General features: G+C 44.8%; 1 protein-coding gene across 4 annotated transcripts; it reads left to right on the top strand.

Annotated features, from left to right (window-relative positions):
- Positions 1 to 6,712: 6,712 nt before the first annotated feature.
- PLA2G7 (phospholipase A2 group VII) lies at positions 6,713 to 16,694 on the top strand. 4 transcript variants are annotated; one of them, XM_053461238.1, is made up of 11 exons: positions 6,713 to 6,866; positions 7,381 to 7,521; positions 7,974 to 8,124; positions 8,717 to 8,810; positions 9,463 to 9,531; positions 10,417 to 10,564; positions 12,117 to 12,230; positions 12,409 to 12,500; positions 14,107 to 14,277; positions 15,094 to 15,242; positions 15,779 to 16,694. In XM_053461238.1, the coding sequence occupies exons 2-11, from the start codon at positions 7,423 to 7,425 to the stop codon at positions 15,892 to 15,894; spliced, it is 1,203 nt and encodes a 400-aa protein (XP_053317213.1). In that variant the 5' UTR covers positions 6,713 to 6,866; positions 7,381 to 7,422; the 3' UTR covers positions 15,895 to 16,694. The 4 variants fall into 4 exon arrangements, with proteins under 4 accessions (XP_053317213.1, XP_053317212.1, XP_053317211.1 ...); XM_053461237.1 differs by having other exon boundaries at positions 6,714 to 6,898; positions 7,384 to 7,521; XM_053461236.1 differs by having other exon boundaries at positions 6,715 to 6,898.
- Positions 16,695 to 17,012: the final 318 nt, after the last annotated feature.

Raw genomic sequence — 17,012 nt, 5'->3', positions numbered from 1 at the left:
CGTCCCACGTCATGACTCGGGGCAGGAGGGGGCAGAGAAAGCTGCAGGGCAGAATTCAGAGTTTTGTTGATACTGGCTGCCATGGAAACAGGCCCCTCCCCTTGGTTCTCCTATAAGGTATTAAATGGCCCGAGTTAGTTATCTGGGTTAGGGGGTCTCCCGTCAGCTGAAGGGAACAGCCGGATATTTAATCATTAAAGGTGCCGTTCCACTTACACAAAACATCGACTGCGTTAGCCTTTAGCCTGGCCCTGTCTTGCCTCGGCCGATGCGTTCGTTACTCTGGAGAATCCGTTCTTATTTTTTCTAATATGGGGGGGGTCAGTCATGTAGCGGGATGTGCCTGACCTGCCATGTGCCAGACCTGCCATGTGCCCTGACCTGTGCATCAAGTCCCTTCCTTCTTCTAGGGGATCGTTTCTTTTTTTCTAATATAGGGAATGGGAATCAGTCTTGTGGCTGGATGTGTCTGCCTGCCAGTGCCTGCCCTGTACCCTGCCCCTCAATGTCCTTCCTTCCTTACTCTGGGGGTCAATTGTTGTTCTTTATTCTGTCCTATGGGTGGGATTTAGTGTGTCTGCCAGTGCCTGCAGTGCAATCTCCTTCCTTACTCTGAGGGACCAATTCTTTAAATATTTTTCTGATTTTTGGGGGGGAAATTCAGTGTCCTGTACTGCGGGACTGGATATGTGCCAACATACCTTCTCTAGGTCTCGGAGTCACGCTGGGAAAGGGATACAGAGTATATGAGGGAAGTTTGGGTCAAAGGAGGAAAATGTTAGCACAAGAGGTCATAATGTAAGAAACTGTTATTTTGTTAGCAATACGCTATTTGTACTTGCCCTATAACTTGCAACAAAAAAAAGGGTAGTTCTAATAAATATTAGAATATATATATATATTCTATATTTTCTATTTTTTTTTATATACAGTATGTGATCAAAATAATGGCATCTAAAGAAAGTCCTTCTTTTCCTGAAAGAAACAATATACAATTTGTGTGGGCACGGTAAATGAGAAAGAAGAAAAGGATACAATGTTTAAAAAACAGCCCGGCCATGAAGGGGTTAATCAAAACTATAGTCAACTCTGACAAGTAATGAGGTTGCGTAATACGCAGAGATCAATCAAAATATGCATTTTTAATACACGGTTTTAGACTTTGGGGAAATTACTACATTGTTTATGATGTCATGAAACCGCACTTACAGTAATGTGTGTGTAACGATCAGGAAGTATAAGAGCCACGCGTTTGTTTCTTTATTTCCATTCCGATTAATCCTGACTCCTCATCCGCATCAGAATTAATCAGCGTGTCTGACCTCAATGTATATAAACATAGAGTATGACATCAGAGAAGATCTACTACCTTCTCTGTAAAAGAAAACTGCCCTGTATTGCATCTAACCCGATTTATAAGTGTGTGTATATACAGTATATTATATATATATATACATACATTATATATATATATAGATACTGTACTTTGTGTATATATATTGTGCTTAAGTGGAAACTACAGTATAATAAGGGGATATAATAATAATATATTAATAATATATTGTTATATTATAATATTATATAATAATATAATATATATTATAATGTAATATATTCATACACTAGTTACAATAGGTATTAATACGTCCCTGTCCTGTAAAGCTTACAATCTAAATGGTAGTAGGCAGTGATAGCCATCCAGATACCTGCAGGGGAAGGAGGTAAGTGAGTTACAGGAGTTGGGGTATTAGAATTATGCTTTTGAGGTTGAGGAATGTTAAAGCTCGGCTAGCGTGGAACGGTAAGCGTGATTCCGTGCACACCTTGCCAACAGATAACGCACTTCTGTACACATTCTTTACCCGTAGTAAATTTAAAGGGACCTCTCGGCTATCATATACATTAAAGTACATCGTAGCCGCGGTCTGCCTATAACATTCCATCAGAATAGCCAACCATCCACGTGCTGCACCATAACTCCCATTACTCTCATATAACTCGCGGTAGACACAATTGGGTGATTCTGATGTTTCAAGGAGTTAAACGTTTTTTTTTCTTGAAAACATTTCCTGATGTCACCACACCAACCACAGAGGTTTAGGAGAAGTAACAAACGGCTGCCTTCTGTTTTCACCCCGACGGCCGTTAAACCAGCCTTACTTAATGCAGAGCTTTTAGTTTGAAACCCCTTGAAACCCTTTTTCTATCCAGAGACGGGCTAGTAAGGGGTTAACAGGCGACTGTACTGTGTATCAGCAGGTTTTACTGGAAGGTAAAGTTCAGCTCCTCCCCGCGGACTCGACACAAAAGTCAGGAAAAAAAGACTCCGTCCCCTCCCTCGTGACGTGAAGGCAAACGGTAGCCGCGGGGATCAGCTGAGTGCCATGGTAGGTGCCGGCCGCACACAGTGCACACCGGATCGCAGGTGAACAGGCAGGTGAGTACACGCTTCACCGCTACCTGGCTGCCAAATGTGGCCCTCAGGAGCCCCCGGGGTCCCTTAAACTTTCGGAGCCATACAAGAAACAGACTGGGGTGAATGAGCGCTTACTTTATATATGCGAATTGTATTAGAGTGTAAGCTTCAGAGCCAAGGCTGGCATATCGGCAAAGTAGGTGGCTGCCTAAGGCACGGGGCTGGTAGGGGGCGCCGCAATCACTCTCTTGTTTTATATAGCAAGCTGTCGGACTGGGTGAGCGGCAGAGATCCAGTCGGTCGAGTGCACTCCAAACCCCTCATCCCACTCCAAGCCAACACTAGGAGGTAGAAATTCCCGTTCGGCTCCCGGCTGAGAACACAATGCGTGTTTGTTGCTGGTTCTCTTTTTGGAGCAATTTGAGGTTTATTGATTATTCCTCCCCGGTTCCTACAACTTTGAATACGGAGCTTTGGTTGAACGAGATATTGTGCTCTGCGATCACCGATACCTGAGAATATACGGTGGCACCCAAACTATTTCCAGAGGCGACATTCTGAGGGGGTCTCTCGGGGGTCTGAGCCGGGCATCAGCAGGTAACGCTGGTTAGAACTCCCTGCTCAGCCAACTGAAGTTTATTAGATCGTAAGATTTCGAGACTATCGTTTGAACCGGAACCTGCTTATAAAACGTATACAGCATAATACGTAGATTAGGGGTCGTGATTACATCATAGTGATGTCAGAGAGAAATGCAAATATACGACTTCCTTAGAGTGTTAGTGTGAAGTATAGCCGGAGTTTTCCGGTGGTGACCCCGAGAAGCAGGTATGTTCATGTAGGACGTTAAGCTGCGGCTAGTAGGTGACCGCTACGGGCTCGTTCCATTTTTCAGGAGTATCCTTGTCCTGGGATGCTTTTATGGCGTGGCTGTAGGTTATAGATTCTTTGGGCCGTTGACGCTGATCGTTGTGTCCGGGAAGCTGATGTCGGCGCGGGAATAATGGAGTTGCAGTTTTATTGTGGAGTGGAATGCGTTTAAAGTTCCTCTCGATGGCCGTCCAGATAATTTGAATGTTTATGGATGATGTCGCATGTGAAGGATTCCTGCATGAACTCAGGCCCCTCGGACAGCAGGGCACTGATGATGGGGTAGCCCCTATGGCACAAACCTCCTTCACCTGGAATATGAAGTCATACCCTAGCAATCATTACTGCGTGGCCACTAGAGGGCGCACCGGAAACACAGAGGAAACCCCTCTACCCTCCCAGAGGAGACCCCCCCTCTACCCTCCCAGAGGAGACCCCCCCCTCTACCCTCCCAGAGGAGACCCCCTCTACCAACACAGAGGAGACCCCCCCTCTACCAACACAGAGGAGACCCCCCCTCTACCAACACAGAGGAGACCCCCCCTCTACCAACACAGAGGAGACCCCCCCTCTACCATCACAGAGGCAGTGAGTCACACACCCCAGCTGTCTTTATTTAAGCTTGGCAGTCCCGTTTTTCAGGCACTCACTCACGTGAGAGATCAGGGGTTCTCCCATCTAGGTGGCAACGCAGAAATATAGAATTTGGCGGCAGGGCAGGCACACAGACGCTGGTCTCCACCTGGATTCAGGAGCCATACGGCTCTCCCCTCACTGTATTACCCTCTACCACTTCTGCTGGGATGTGTGTCTTTGGGTGTCTTTATGGCGCGTGGAAATATTTTACAAATGGGGGATTAATGAGAATTGCGGTTGCGGATTATTTTTGGGTAATAAGACTTGGGGGGTCATTTAAATTTATTTGCAGAATCCAAATAATTTCTAATCTGACGCGGAATCCGTGGCTGACGCCGGATCCATGTGGGGCGTGTCTTATGTAAATTAGCAGGGCATTTAAAAGCGCGACATATATTAATTATATAAGTTACACACGTCGTGACTCGTGAGGCCATCTAGTCGCCCGTTTCTCCCGCTGTAAAGACCTTCATAAGTAGTTGGGCTCGTCTTAGATTCAGTAGCCATATGCCTGTCCCACCTCTGCTGGGAGTCTGTTCCAGTTATCTACCACCCTCTCAAAGTAAAGCTTCCTTACGTAACATGTTTTAGAATCAAATTAACAATAAGTATTATGTTGTTATTATTCATGTTACCGAACAGCTGCTGGACTCCTGTAAATATAAACTGAATATAAATTCCACTAAATATATAATTGATTTAATGTCCCCTTGTTTAACCCTTTGAAGATCATGCGAGCGCATAGTATTGCGGGGCATTGCACTAGGGCATGGCACACGTTGGGTTAAGAGGACGTAGATATTGGGGTAGTTTGGGGCAGAATAACACACTGACGGGACTACCTGCCACTGACAAGAATCATACAGGGAGGGGGGGCTCCCGGAAACCGGAAGCGCATCACACATACTCTTCCCCCCTTTGTTTTTGCTCCCGGGGGTCTGCACTGACCTGTAATCACGGACAGCCCCCTTTTCTTCGCAGGGCGGCCTGGCAGGCACGGGAAGATGATACCGGCTGGGACGGCGACCGGGGGTTGCTAGGCAACCAAACGCTATAGGCTATCGCGTGACGGGGTCAAGGGTCTAATCAGGTGACTGGGGGGGTGACAGCGCTGCTGGGCCTGGGTTAAAGCGCATGCGCGGTTAGTCCTGTGATGCTGCTAAGCTAATTAGCAGAGACAGTTAGACTGCTAATGACTGAGTGCTAATTAATTATCTGACACTGATAGGCTGCTAATTATCTAATAAATGATCTAATAAAAAGTCTAATTGCTTTGTAATATTACACAGACATAGCAGCGGTGCTGTGCTGGATTTACTTTATTATTATTATTATTCGTTATTAGTGATTATAATTATTAGTGAAAATAGATAAAAAATATTTTTAAAAAATCACATTTTTGCAATCTTACTTTCTGCTATACTGTAAACGCCGCAGATGAGCAACGACCCCAGTCAATGTTCAGTGGCATCTCCGGATTACAGTCCTACCCCACGTACAAATTTTTACGTAAAGCTTCACATATTACCCCATATTACATTTTTTTATGTAATAAAATTATTGGTGTAATAGGGGTTTGGGGGTAGTGATTTTTTTACTCCTAGTGGCAGGGTTTAATGGCAGTTTTTTTTTTTTTTGGAATTTAAAAAAATATATATTTTATTTTATTTTTTCGGACTTTTCCAAGTGCAGTATGGCTCTAGACCCGTTTTAAGAATTCTCATACATTTTGTATGCGAGTGATGTGATGTCATGGTGAATTTTAGTTATTTGTTTTATTTATTTCCTTTTTCCCTGTTCTTTTTTTTTTTTTGGAAAGGGAGAAACGTCTTCATGGCTTCCCCTCCCCCGGATCTGTGCTGATCATCACACTGTGATCAGTAAGCAGGGCTCGGTAGCCCTTCGCTGCCATTTTCGGACCGCCGTGCATTTAAATTTCTTCCATTGCTTTCATTGGCCTTTTTAACTGCCAATCACTGGCAAGAATCATTAGATCGTGGAGAAGGAGGGAAGCTGCAGCTTCTACCTCAGAAAGGAATTTACGAATTTCTATTAAAGTACCCATATAGTACATTAATATGCCTGCAATAAACCACCCCATATCAGCCTATAGAAAACCAAATCAGTATACCACGGGGCGGAATAAATCTAAGTTCATTAATCACGTGTGCATTCGTTCGGCAGTGGCGGGGGCCGCGAGGGAACATTGCAGCCTCTGGAGTTTGCACATAATGATTTGCCGTAATCAGCTGGAAAGGGCACTTTGTCCCGTGGGGCCTCACAAAAGAACGAGGGCTTCCAAAGCCTCCCGAGCTTTCCGGTAAAATGTATATTTATTTGGACGGCTCGTAGGGCGCGGAGGCGGGAGGTTTTTATCTCCATCGGTGCTTTGTCAGCAAAGTCTGTCATCTCGATGTATCGCTAAATGTGTTTAATACATTATTATTTATATGCAATGTTTGTAATGTAAAGAAGTTTTACGTTACTGAATGGGTGGTGGAGAAATGGAACAGCCTCCCGGCAGAAGCAGTAGAGGTTAATACAGTGGGGGTATTTAAACATGCATGGGATAGACATATGACTCCTGTATATAAGATGAGACCAATGACTGATTAACCCCAATTAACCCCAATTGACAGTCTGGGCACGTCATGCACAAACATCCAGTTAGTGACAATTGACGTGACGTGTTGTGGGAAGTTGTAGGTCCTTGTAAAGCACGGCTTCACGTTACTACTAATCAGCTGACCTTCAGAATTCCGAGACACTCATTCACTGCGATAAACTATACATAAAATGCAACAGCTGCTAAGATCCTGCATTAAAACTCTTTCCAGATCTCCCCTGGGCGGACAACCCAAAGTCACCGGACCACCGATGGCGACGCGGCCATCAACCTAAGAGGCCGGAGCTGTGATGAGCCGTTGGACTCGTTTACCAAGAGGTTTGTTGAGTCTGAGCCGCCTTCTGCATTGGGTGAGGAACGTTTCCGTCTCTATCCTGATACCCCTCACCTGTACTCAACACACGGCTTCACCTGCTTAGAATCTCGATACCTTTCAACACCCCCCGAGCGAGAAGAATACAAATAGCCTCAGGGGTCCCCCCCAATATAGCGAGACCTCTGGGGTCTTGGAAGCCCACCTAACCCCACATCTCACTGTCTGAATGTTTGGGCCCCACGTATCCCTTGTACTGTCTTCTCTACGACCAGTATGGCAAGATGTCATTTTTCCTAACAGCTGGGAACGCCGTACCCCGTCCCAGGGGAATGAGGAACACGTTCGGTATCTCCTGATTTAACTATACATCATACAGGGCCAGCATCACAACTCAGCTCACGCTTTAGTGCGTATGCCCCGGGGTAGATACACAGCTGCAGAGTTGCAGTTTGATGCCCTTTCTGTGAAGTGTTTATGTGCGAAGACACCAATAACTGATGTGTTTTCTATACCCAGAAGAAGACTCTGTGCCCCGGGGGCTTGGACGCGTCGGCAGGCATGGGCAGTTACAGCAGCATCCAGTTCCGCGGCGTCCCTGCAGGCAGAGGACCCCACAGCGTCGGCTGCGCAGACCTCATGAGCGATCACACAACTCAGGTATCTAGAGATGAAGCGACTAAGAAAGCCGGATCGCTCTGACGTTCTGCAGGCTTCGATATTGTCGCAATTCTCTGGAGCTGCAGCTTCTACTAAGCGGAGTATGCATGGGACAGTAAATTGTCCCTTTAAAGTGTGACATTATTTCAGTAAGAGGTAGTGAATATTACCTAATATAGGAATGTGTTATTTCAATGGATAAAATGTGCTTTTCGTTCAAAAACAAGGAAAGTTCTAAGTGACCCTAAACTTTTGAACAGACGTGTAGGTGCACAATCTGTACTACCTGGACTGGTAGCTGGATGTGGCCCCAGCCGGGGGGTAATAACGCGGACCTCCGCTCCTATATCATATCATTGTAGAGCATGATGGGATATGAAGCTGTAGCTCCTGCGGGTCAGACTGGCGGATCTTCATACAGCGGCATAACATAGAATAATTATTACTTACAGGGGAGCTTCCTGCGCCTCTTCTACCCGTGTTCCGACAACGGCCAACATGAGAACGCAGTATGGATTCCCAAGAGGGAGTATTACCTTGGCCTGGCTGACACCCTCAAACTAAACCGCACCGTGATGGATGTTATATTCAGCTACTATTTCGGTAAGATACCAAACGCATTCCAAGTGCCACCATCGCTCCTCTTTCAGAGATTTATTTAAAGCTCGGTGGAACGTAATCACATCAAATATTACAGCGGTCCGAGTAGAGCCGGTGGTTTAAAGCTCAGGCACAAAAACATTCTCTCGACCTATACATTGATCTATACGTTGTTTGCAAACATTGGCTATCCAAATTTGGTCGATGCTCCTAAAGTAACGATTTGCTTCGCACCATGAGTTTTTTTATTTTTTTTAAACGATATTTATTATTACATTTCAGAGAACCATGAATAACTGTACAGGAATAGCGGGGGGATACAGTATAAGAACAAAAAGTGAATCCATTAGCAGTGACATGTTGGATCTGCGTATTAATAATAATTATTGTAAGATAAATATTAAATAATATTAAATCTTATTATAATTATTATATTCATATAAATATATTTTGATGACGGTGTTTTTTAAGGAGCTCTGTCCTCTAAAATGTGTGATGTGCTCCTATATGTAAAAAATAAACCCCCCCCCATAGGAGACATACAGAACATACCACTGCCCAGAATCCTCGTACTGAGAACCTGTCCCGCCTTTAGGTTCCGTGACGTGTCCGGCTAAGTGGAATGCACCTTTCAAACCCGGGGAGAAATATCCGCTGGTTATCTTCTCACACGGACTCGGAGCTTTCAGGTATTAAACACAAAAAATAGGGATATTATCATATCGGCAACAGGGAAGGTCCAGAGAAGTTTGTGGTCTAACGTTCATAGTGTAAGATGTGAGCTTCCAAGACTTCAGAGATCCCTTCTTCAGCTCTGAGGTCATCTTATGACATCATATGTTACTCGACATCTTTCTCGATGAACAATGGTCCACTCAAAGGATCATAAAATTCTTTGGATTGTCAGGTTCCTCGAAGTGCGCCAAACAGGCCAGAATGCGCAGACTAGATGGGCCGAATGGGTCTTATCTGCCGTCACATTCTGTGTTCTATTCTTACCTCATTATATTCCAACAGGGAGGCCGGGAGCGGGTTAGGAGCCTTTGCTGTAGAGTCAGGGGCACAGGCCTGACTACCTAAGGATACAAATAGAAAGGGCAGATGCCATACAGATGTCTGCAGCAAGAGTGGGGTAACATGATAGGGGCTACGTGGACCACCCATGTGACCAAGGGGTGATACGGAAAGGAGCTGATGAGTTTTAGACAGGGATACGTGGCCTTTTGGGGCAGACTGAATTGTTTATATACTTTATTTGCAGAAATCAGACTCATGGGGAGCAGCCACATTATTAGTGGCACACGTGTCCATTTATCTAACACAGACTGTGCTCCTCTGCAGGACCCTGTATTCTGCCGTCTGCATCGGGCTGGCTTCTCAGGGATTTGTAGTGGCTGCTGTTGAGCACAGGTAGGTGACACCGCATCTTCATCTACCAACAGATGGGAAGCGCAAGTTATTCTAACTTACTGAATGGTCTCTTTCCTTCTCAGTGAAACGTCCATCTTATTTTACCAGTGGGCGCCTTTTGTGATAGTCTAGCAGCTATATCCTCTTCTTTGCTCCCTTTTTCCTGCTGCCTAGGATCTTGGGCCTGTGATGTCCCTGATCATCCGCCAACAGTAATTACTAGACTCGTGCATTCGGATTCATACCAATCTTAACGTTTGTATTTAGTTGCTCTCACACTCTTGCGCAATCTCTCACACTGTCATTCACGCTTCTCTCAATGTCTCCCCACCTTCTCCACCGACCACTTCAGTGTCTCCTTTTCCACAGCTCTCTTCATTCTGTCTTTTTTTTCCGTATCTAGGTACTTCTGCAAAAAGGCGGGGCCTCCGCACACACACTCTCCCCTGATTGGAGGAACAGAGGAGAGGCCACCCCCGAGGTGCGAGCTGTGGCTCCGCCCATTTGCAGAAGTACTCCAAGAAGCCAGAATATTGGAGACAGATTCGCAGAGAAAGAGAGTTGTTTTTTTTCCAACTACATGGACCGGCCTCCACCATCTCTGCCTATCCCAGACGTCCATGGAGTGATTAGCCGTGATTAGTTACTGAGGATGGTTAGCTTCACAGCAACAGCAAAATCAGTGTTATTATCATTACCTAGTTAAACGGCAGTCATTCATTGTATCAAACGTAGCTTTTTCATCAAGGACCTTTTCGTTGTAGTGTAGCTGCCATACCGGTAACGTGTACCCACCTGACCCGGCTTATAAAGCTTGACCCAGTAATATTGTTTGATGCTTTAGATCTCCGTTCCCCACAGATAAGTCCTCACTCTTTCTTTCAGAGATGAATCCGCCTCCGCGACATTTTATTTCCGAGAGAAGTCCACTGACGGCCCGTGCGACGGGGACTGCGGGGGTCTGGAGGAGGTCTGGCTGTACAATAAGACACCCAAAGCGGGTTCCGATGAATTCCCCCTCCGATTTGAACAGGTAGCCACCAATGAACCCAGAGATCAGCAAACACTAGAAATAACCTTCTTTGATTGGGTATAATAATAATAATAATGTTTTTCTAAGCGGGATTAGCGTTCTGTGAGACTAAAACAAAATAACGATTTATACCCCCAGCACAGAAATACTATACCTAGAGCTGGAAATGTGGGGTCGTAAGGGTGGGCAGTATGTAGCTGAATAATAAATAAATTGGTAAAACACTGTAGAGAAATGTCTGATCCCCACAGTCTAAGAGATGGAAGAAAAATATGTAAAGTTACATAAGCTTTTTGGAACCTCAGAGGTCTCTTCTTGAGATGGAAATCTGAAGGCATTGTATCTGGTTTCCTGAAATATCCATGGGGAAGAAGTGTTAATAAACGCTAATTTTCCATTTAACTTACATTTGTTCAGCTGTCTGTTGCGTTAATATTTTTACGTGTAAACATCCTGCTCAAAGTTAAAAAAGTACAACGTTTCCAAACAGCTGTAGGGAATCCAAGCAGAAACATGTAAATAGGGAGACGCGGTATGTGACTGTCACGCTTTGATTCCCGAACGGCTGGAACACGGGCTTCCTTGTCTGCATGTGCTTGCCTACAAATATAGCCACACGGGATTGTGGGTAATTCCCGGTTTAGCCATTGGTAGATGGACACCTATTGGCAGGTAAAGGAGATACAAAGCCTGAGACTACCGGATCCCATCAGCAGTGTAGTGTTGCTGTATTGAGACATACCGTAATCATTTATTTGTCTTAATATTTATTGCCTCTTCGTTGTGTATGTTCGTTGCACTGTGACCTGCAATTCACCAAAAATAATGCTCATCATCAAATCAAACAGCAAAATAAATAAATCGGTAAGTGCTGAGATGTGTCGGGGTTAGGGTTGCCACCTGGCCAGTATCTTACCTTCATAGCCAGTAATCAGCCCTTTGAAGCAAATGCTGACAATGCGAAACCAATGTGGGGGGGGACTTGCCTTTTCAAAATGGCGTCGCTCCCTCTTCAGCTGCCAGCACCAATAGCTCCCTCAAGTCGCTCTGGAGATGATAGCTGGGTATGATGGGTGTGAGGTGTGATGGCTAGGTGTAATGGGTGTTATTTGTGATGTCTGGGTTTCATAGGAGTGGTGTGTTATGTTAGTGGGTTATGATGGGTGTGAGGTGTGATCTAAGCGAGGTTTAGTTGGTTTGAGGGAGTGAGCTGTGATGTATGAAGAATATAGTAATGGGAGTTATGCTGTACCACCATCAATGTCTGACTCAGTATATAGTGATGGGAGTTATCGCGTACCACACCCTGTGTCTGGCTTGCAGTCATGCTGTACCATATCGGTGTCTGGATCACTATATAATGATAGGAATTATCCCGTACCACCCTCAGTGTCAGGAATCACTATATAATAGTAATAGGAGTCATTCTGCACCACGGTCTGTGTCTGGTTCCGTATAATGATTAACGGTGAACTGCAATACCATAAAATCTATTCATCATTTATTTTTTTATTCAGTCCTGATCACTGACACTGGTGAATGTATCTTTCAGGTGCAGAAGAGAGCAGACGAGTGTATAAGGGCCTTAGATCTCTTGCTTGACATCAATGCTGGAAAAAGTGTTACCAACTCATTACCGTCACCGTTTGACTGGCGTTTATTAAAGGTACGTAAAGAGTCACGGTGCTCCACCGACGGACGGACACGTCCATTCTATTCCTTCCCGGAGTATCAGGGAATTATTATTATTATAACCTTCATACACCTCTGAGTAATATTTTCAAGTGTTTTGTGTTTTTATGTTCTGTTATTAATACAAAACGACCTCACGTGTTCTTCCCAAGGACTCGCTTGACGTCGGAAGGATCTCTGTAGCCGGACACTCGTTTGGGGCGGCTACGGCAATCAAAGCTCTTGGCAGAGACGCCCGATTCAGGTAGGAATCCAGACTTCTTGTTCTTTTAATGCAAAAATCTATTTATTAAGGTTGATAATATGGTTAGTATATGTCTGCAAACCCCAGACTTCACCGGTGGAGCCTGCCTGCCCCGGGCCCCAACTTCAACGCAGAAATTGCTGTAAGACCCCGACATTTATACAAACTGAATGTAAATGACGTTCACTGTGTAACGAGATTAGCTACATGGCGTAGTTTATTGGAACAAAATGAGATAAAACCAGGTTTTTGTCAATGCCGACCTACATTACTATACACAGTGTTGGGGGTATATTACTGTATACATACAGCACTGGGGGGTTATATTGATGTATACATCACTGGGGGGTTATTACTGTACACAGCGCTGGGGGCTTATTACTGTATACAGCACTGGGGGTTATATTACTGTATACAGCATTGGGGGGTTATATTACTGTATACAGTGCTGGGGGGTTATTACTGTATACAGCACTGGGGGTTATATTACTGTATACAGTGCTGGGGTTATATTACTGTATACATACAGCACTGGGGGGTTATATTGATGTATACATCACTGGGGGGTTATTACTGTAGACAGCGCTGGGGGTTATTACTGTATACAGCACTGGGGGTTATATTACTGTATACAGCATTGGGGGGTTATATTACTGTATACAGTGCTGGGGGGTTATTACTGTATACAGCACTGGGGGTTATATTACTGTATACAGCGCTGGGGGTTATATTACTGTATACAGCGCTGGGGGGTTATATTACTGTATACAGCGCTGGGGGGTTATATTACTGTATACAGCGCTGGGGGGTTATATTACTGTATACAGCGCTGGGGGGTTATATTACTGTATACAGCGCTGGGGGGTTATATTACTGTATACAGCGCTGGGTGTTATATTACTGTATACAGCACTGGGGGGTTATATTATTGTATACAGCACTGGGGGGTTATTACTGTACACAGTGCTGAGGGGTTATATTATTGTATACAGCACTGGGGGTTATATTACTGTATACAGCACTGGGGGGTTATATTACTGTATACAGCACTGGGGGTTATATTACTGTATACAGCACTGGGGGGTTATATTACTATATACAGTGCTGGGTGTTATATTACTGTATACAGCGCTGGGGGTTATATTACTGTATACAGCGCTGGGGGTTATATTACTGTATACAGCGCTGGGGGTTATATTACTGTATACAGCGCTGGGGGTTATATTACTGTATACAGCGCTGGAGGTTATATTACTGTATACAGCGCTGGGGGTTATATTATTGTATACAGCACTGGGGGTTATATTACTGTATACAGTGCTGGGGGGTTATTACTGTATAAAGTGCTGGGGGGTTATATTACTGTATACAGCGCTGGGGGTTATATTACTGTATACAGCACTGGGGGTTATATTACTGTATACAGCGCTGGGGGTTATATTACTGTATACAGCGCTGGGGGTTATATTACTGTATAAAGTGCTGGGGGGGTTATTACTGTATACAGCGCTGGGGGGGGTTATATTATTGTATAAGTCCCCCGCACACAGGTAACGCGGCAGAATCACCGGACCCCACACTCCGTGACGCTCTCGTTGGTTTCTAGGTGCGGGATTGCGCTGGACGCCTGGATGTTTTCCCTAAAGAATGAGGTTTTCTCCGCCATCCAGCAGCCGGTGTTATTTGTGAACTCAGAGAAGTTCCAGTGGGTGGAGAACATATTAATCATGAAGAAGATGGACTCATCGAGTGCGGAGAGAAAGATGATCACCATTAAGTGAGTGATCCGGGATATTATTGCTGTCTGTAATCCCAGTTATTACATGTAGACTGGGGGGTGACCGATCGGCCGTCTGGGTACACGCAGCCCTGTGCCGTGTGTTGGAGCGGCAGTACTGGTAAGTACTGGTAAGTACTGGTAGGTGTGCAGCCCATTCGGTCATCTGCCCAATTATAGCATCGCATGTAATAATTAAGTGTGAGTTTAACCCCCCTTTACTTATAATATACTATATTATAAGACTAAACCGATAATTAAACACCAGACCTTAATGTTAAGTCAAAGGTGCCCCTTTTATGGAGATGATAGAGAGAAGAAAAAAAGGAAGAAAAAGAGGACGATGGACCCAGAATGCAGATCTCATATACAGTTACTATAGTTCTAGAGCAGGAGGGAACCTCAAACAGTACAGGAGGGAAAGCTATTTCAAAGGAGGAGAAATGCTTGGAGAAGAGACCAACATCTAAAACTAGAGGGTCAGAGGTTTAGATATAAGGAAGCTTTACTTTACTCAAAGGGTGGTAGATAAGCAGAACTGTCTCCCAGCAGAAGTAGCAGAGGGTAATACAGTGAGGGCATTTAAAAATGCATGGGATCGGCTTATGGCTCCTGAATCTAAGACCGGACCAACTACTGATTAAGAGTCTTTACAGCAGGAGAAACGGGCTCCACATTTACAGGGTCCCCTTATTTATTACCATCCACCCTCCGCATCACCAGCAGACTAGTTTAATATAATATTTAGGAGCCGAATAGCGAGTTTATCATGAAGTTGATTTGTAAATTGAGGGGTTATCTTTTTCCTCCCCGCAGGGGCTCCGTACACCAGAGTTTTCCAGACTTCACTTTCTTGACCGGCTACCTGGTGGGGAAAATATTTAAGCTGAAAGGCGAAATCGATCCGTACATCTGCATGGACATCATTATTAACGTGACTCTGGCCTTCCTCCAGAGACATCTGGGTGAGTAACTTTGGGCGAATGGCGTCGGGTCCCGTGGATTTGAGCCATGTGGGGCCCCCCCCAGCCACCCCCCTCTGTAACCCCTGAACAGAAGTATTGATTTAGGTGGAATCCGTGCGTTTACCGGGTTCATTCAGCCATCACATGAATTAAAGTGAACAAGACCCTTTAGATTGTAAGCTCCTCTGATCAGGGCGCTCCTTACCTGTTGTTTCTGTAAGTGTAATTGTTATGTTATATACTACTTATTACATCCTATTGCCTATATGATGTCGCTATATAAAATAATAATGTCGTTAAAGGGTCCAAGACAAAAAATATTAAATAAGAGCACTGTGGGCCCAAACTGGACGATGTGCAACGTGTCCAACGCATTTATCTGCTTATAACCCCTGGGCTGCTGCTGTACTTTATGTACATACTGAGCCTGCAAGGTTGTCGCAGAGGTCGTCGGGACGCTCGCTATGTCTGTTTGTAAATAATGTTATTTCTTGCTGTCCTCGTAACGTGCATTCACTATGAATCCTATCATCCAGGTCTTCAGAAAGATTTCAATCAGTGGGACTCTCTTATAGAAGGAGACGGGGAACACGTGATTCCTGGAACAAACCTAGATCTACCTCCGACCGCGCAGACACAGGCTGCCCCGTGACACGCTACGAGAACACGGCCTGGCCCTGGACGGCCACCATCGCACCACCAATACCTCTGACGTGCCACAAACTATTATTATTATTACCCGCGCGGAGAGCTCTGCGATCCCGGGCAGCGAACGGACCTCATCGTTACTATTAAACTCTTCCTTCCTCAGGGATTTTAAGCCAAGAAGCCAGAATCCATGACTTTTCACTCTTTTACTGCGGGTGCTTTTTTATTACATCACATTTGAGGAGTAAACGATCTGCTCTGTATGCTGCCTCGCTCACACAAAAGTGAGACTATATATATTTATGAGACGCTCGCAAAAAGTCTTGTAAATAGTAACTTTCTCTTTGATTTCTGTGTTTCCTGCGGATGCTCGCTTGCTCCTACCGCAAGTCACACAGTGACACCTCTGGACCAACACCAGGACTCCTTATCATACTGTCTGTGGGGAACAATAGAACGGCTCAGTCTCAATACCCAGCCAGACACTCTGACTAATGATAGTCTATGGATGAACAGACTTCATTAGCATCGCCATAAAGCATCAGTTCAGTATGGTGTATGAACACGACTGACAATGGCGGCCTCTGGGTCTGCAGATAAAGTGAACTTATTGAGACAAAATGAGATAGAGGTTTTTGTCAATATCGACCGACATTACTGTATACAGCTCTGGGTGGGGGGTTATATTACTGTATACAGCACTGGGAGGGTATTACTGTATACAGCGCTGGGGAGAATAGTCAGAGCGCTCTCCAAAAAGGTGCTGCTAATCTGAAGTGTTTCGTGTGAACAGGACACAGAAAACTAAGAAAAGAAAAAAAAAAAAAAACTATAAAATGAGCAGAATAATGTAAGACCAGCCCCTCCCCCATAGAAAATCTTCCCCGTCTCCCCAGTACTGACTTCATTCTTGCCTCAATTCCCTCTACAATGTTAGGAAGCCGGCGGGGGATAGACGCCTCGTTCGTTCTTAAAGATTTCCTTAGATCAGCGAATCTGTCAGCGAAACACATCAATTATTTGTCGTTTTTTATTTAATGATTGGATGGAAAATACCGATTTAAATAATTTAACAGAAGACACAGCCGGGGCATTTTATGCAAATGCCCCCAATGTTCTAGC

This window comes from Spea bombifrons, chromosome 3 (assembly GCF_027358695.1).
Source record: "Spea bombifrons isolate aSpeBom1 chromosome 3, aSpeBom1.2.pri, whole genome shotgun sequence".
Taxonomy (NCBI): Eukaryota; Metazoa; Chordata; class Amphibia; order Anura; family Pelobatidae; genus Spea; species Spea bombifrons.
Note: the sequence above shows the minus strand (reverse complement) of the source record. Positions and strands in the feature narration are given on the sequence as shown.

Bases quoted from the DNA above. Each gene is read 5' to 3' on its own strand.
- PLA2G7 (XM_053461236.1), top strand. From the start codon at position 6,839: ATGAGCCGTTGGACTCGTTTACCAAGAGGTTTGTTGAGTCTGAGCCGC. The intron at 8,125-8,716 runs GTAAGATACCAA...TCCCGCCTTTAG, and splicing joins TATATTCAGCTACTATTTCG to GTTCCGTGACGTGTCCGGCT. The intron at 12,501-14,106 runs GTAGGAATCCAG...GTTGGTTTCTAG, and splicing joins GGCAGAGACGCCCGATTCAG to GTGCGGGATTGCGCTGGACG.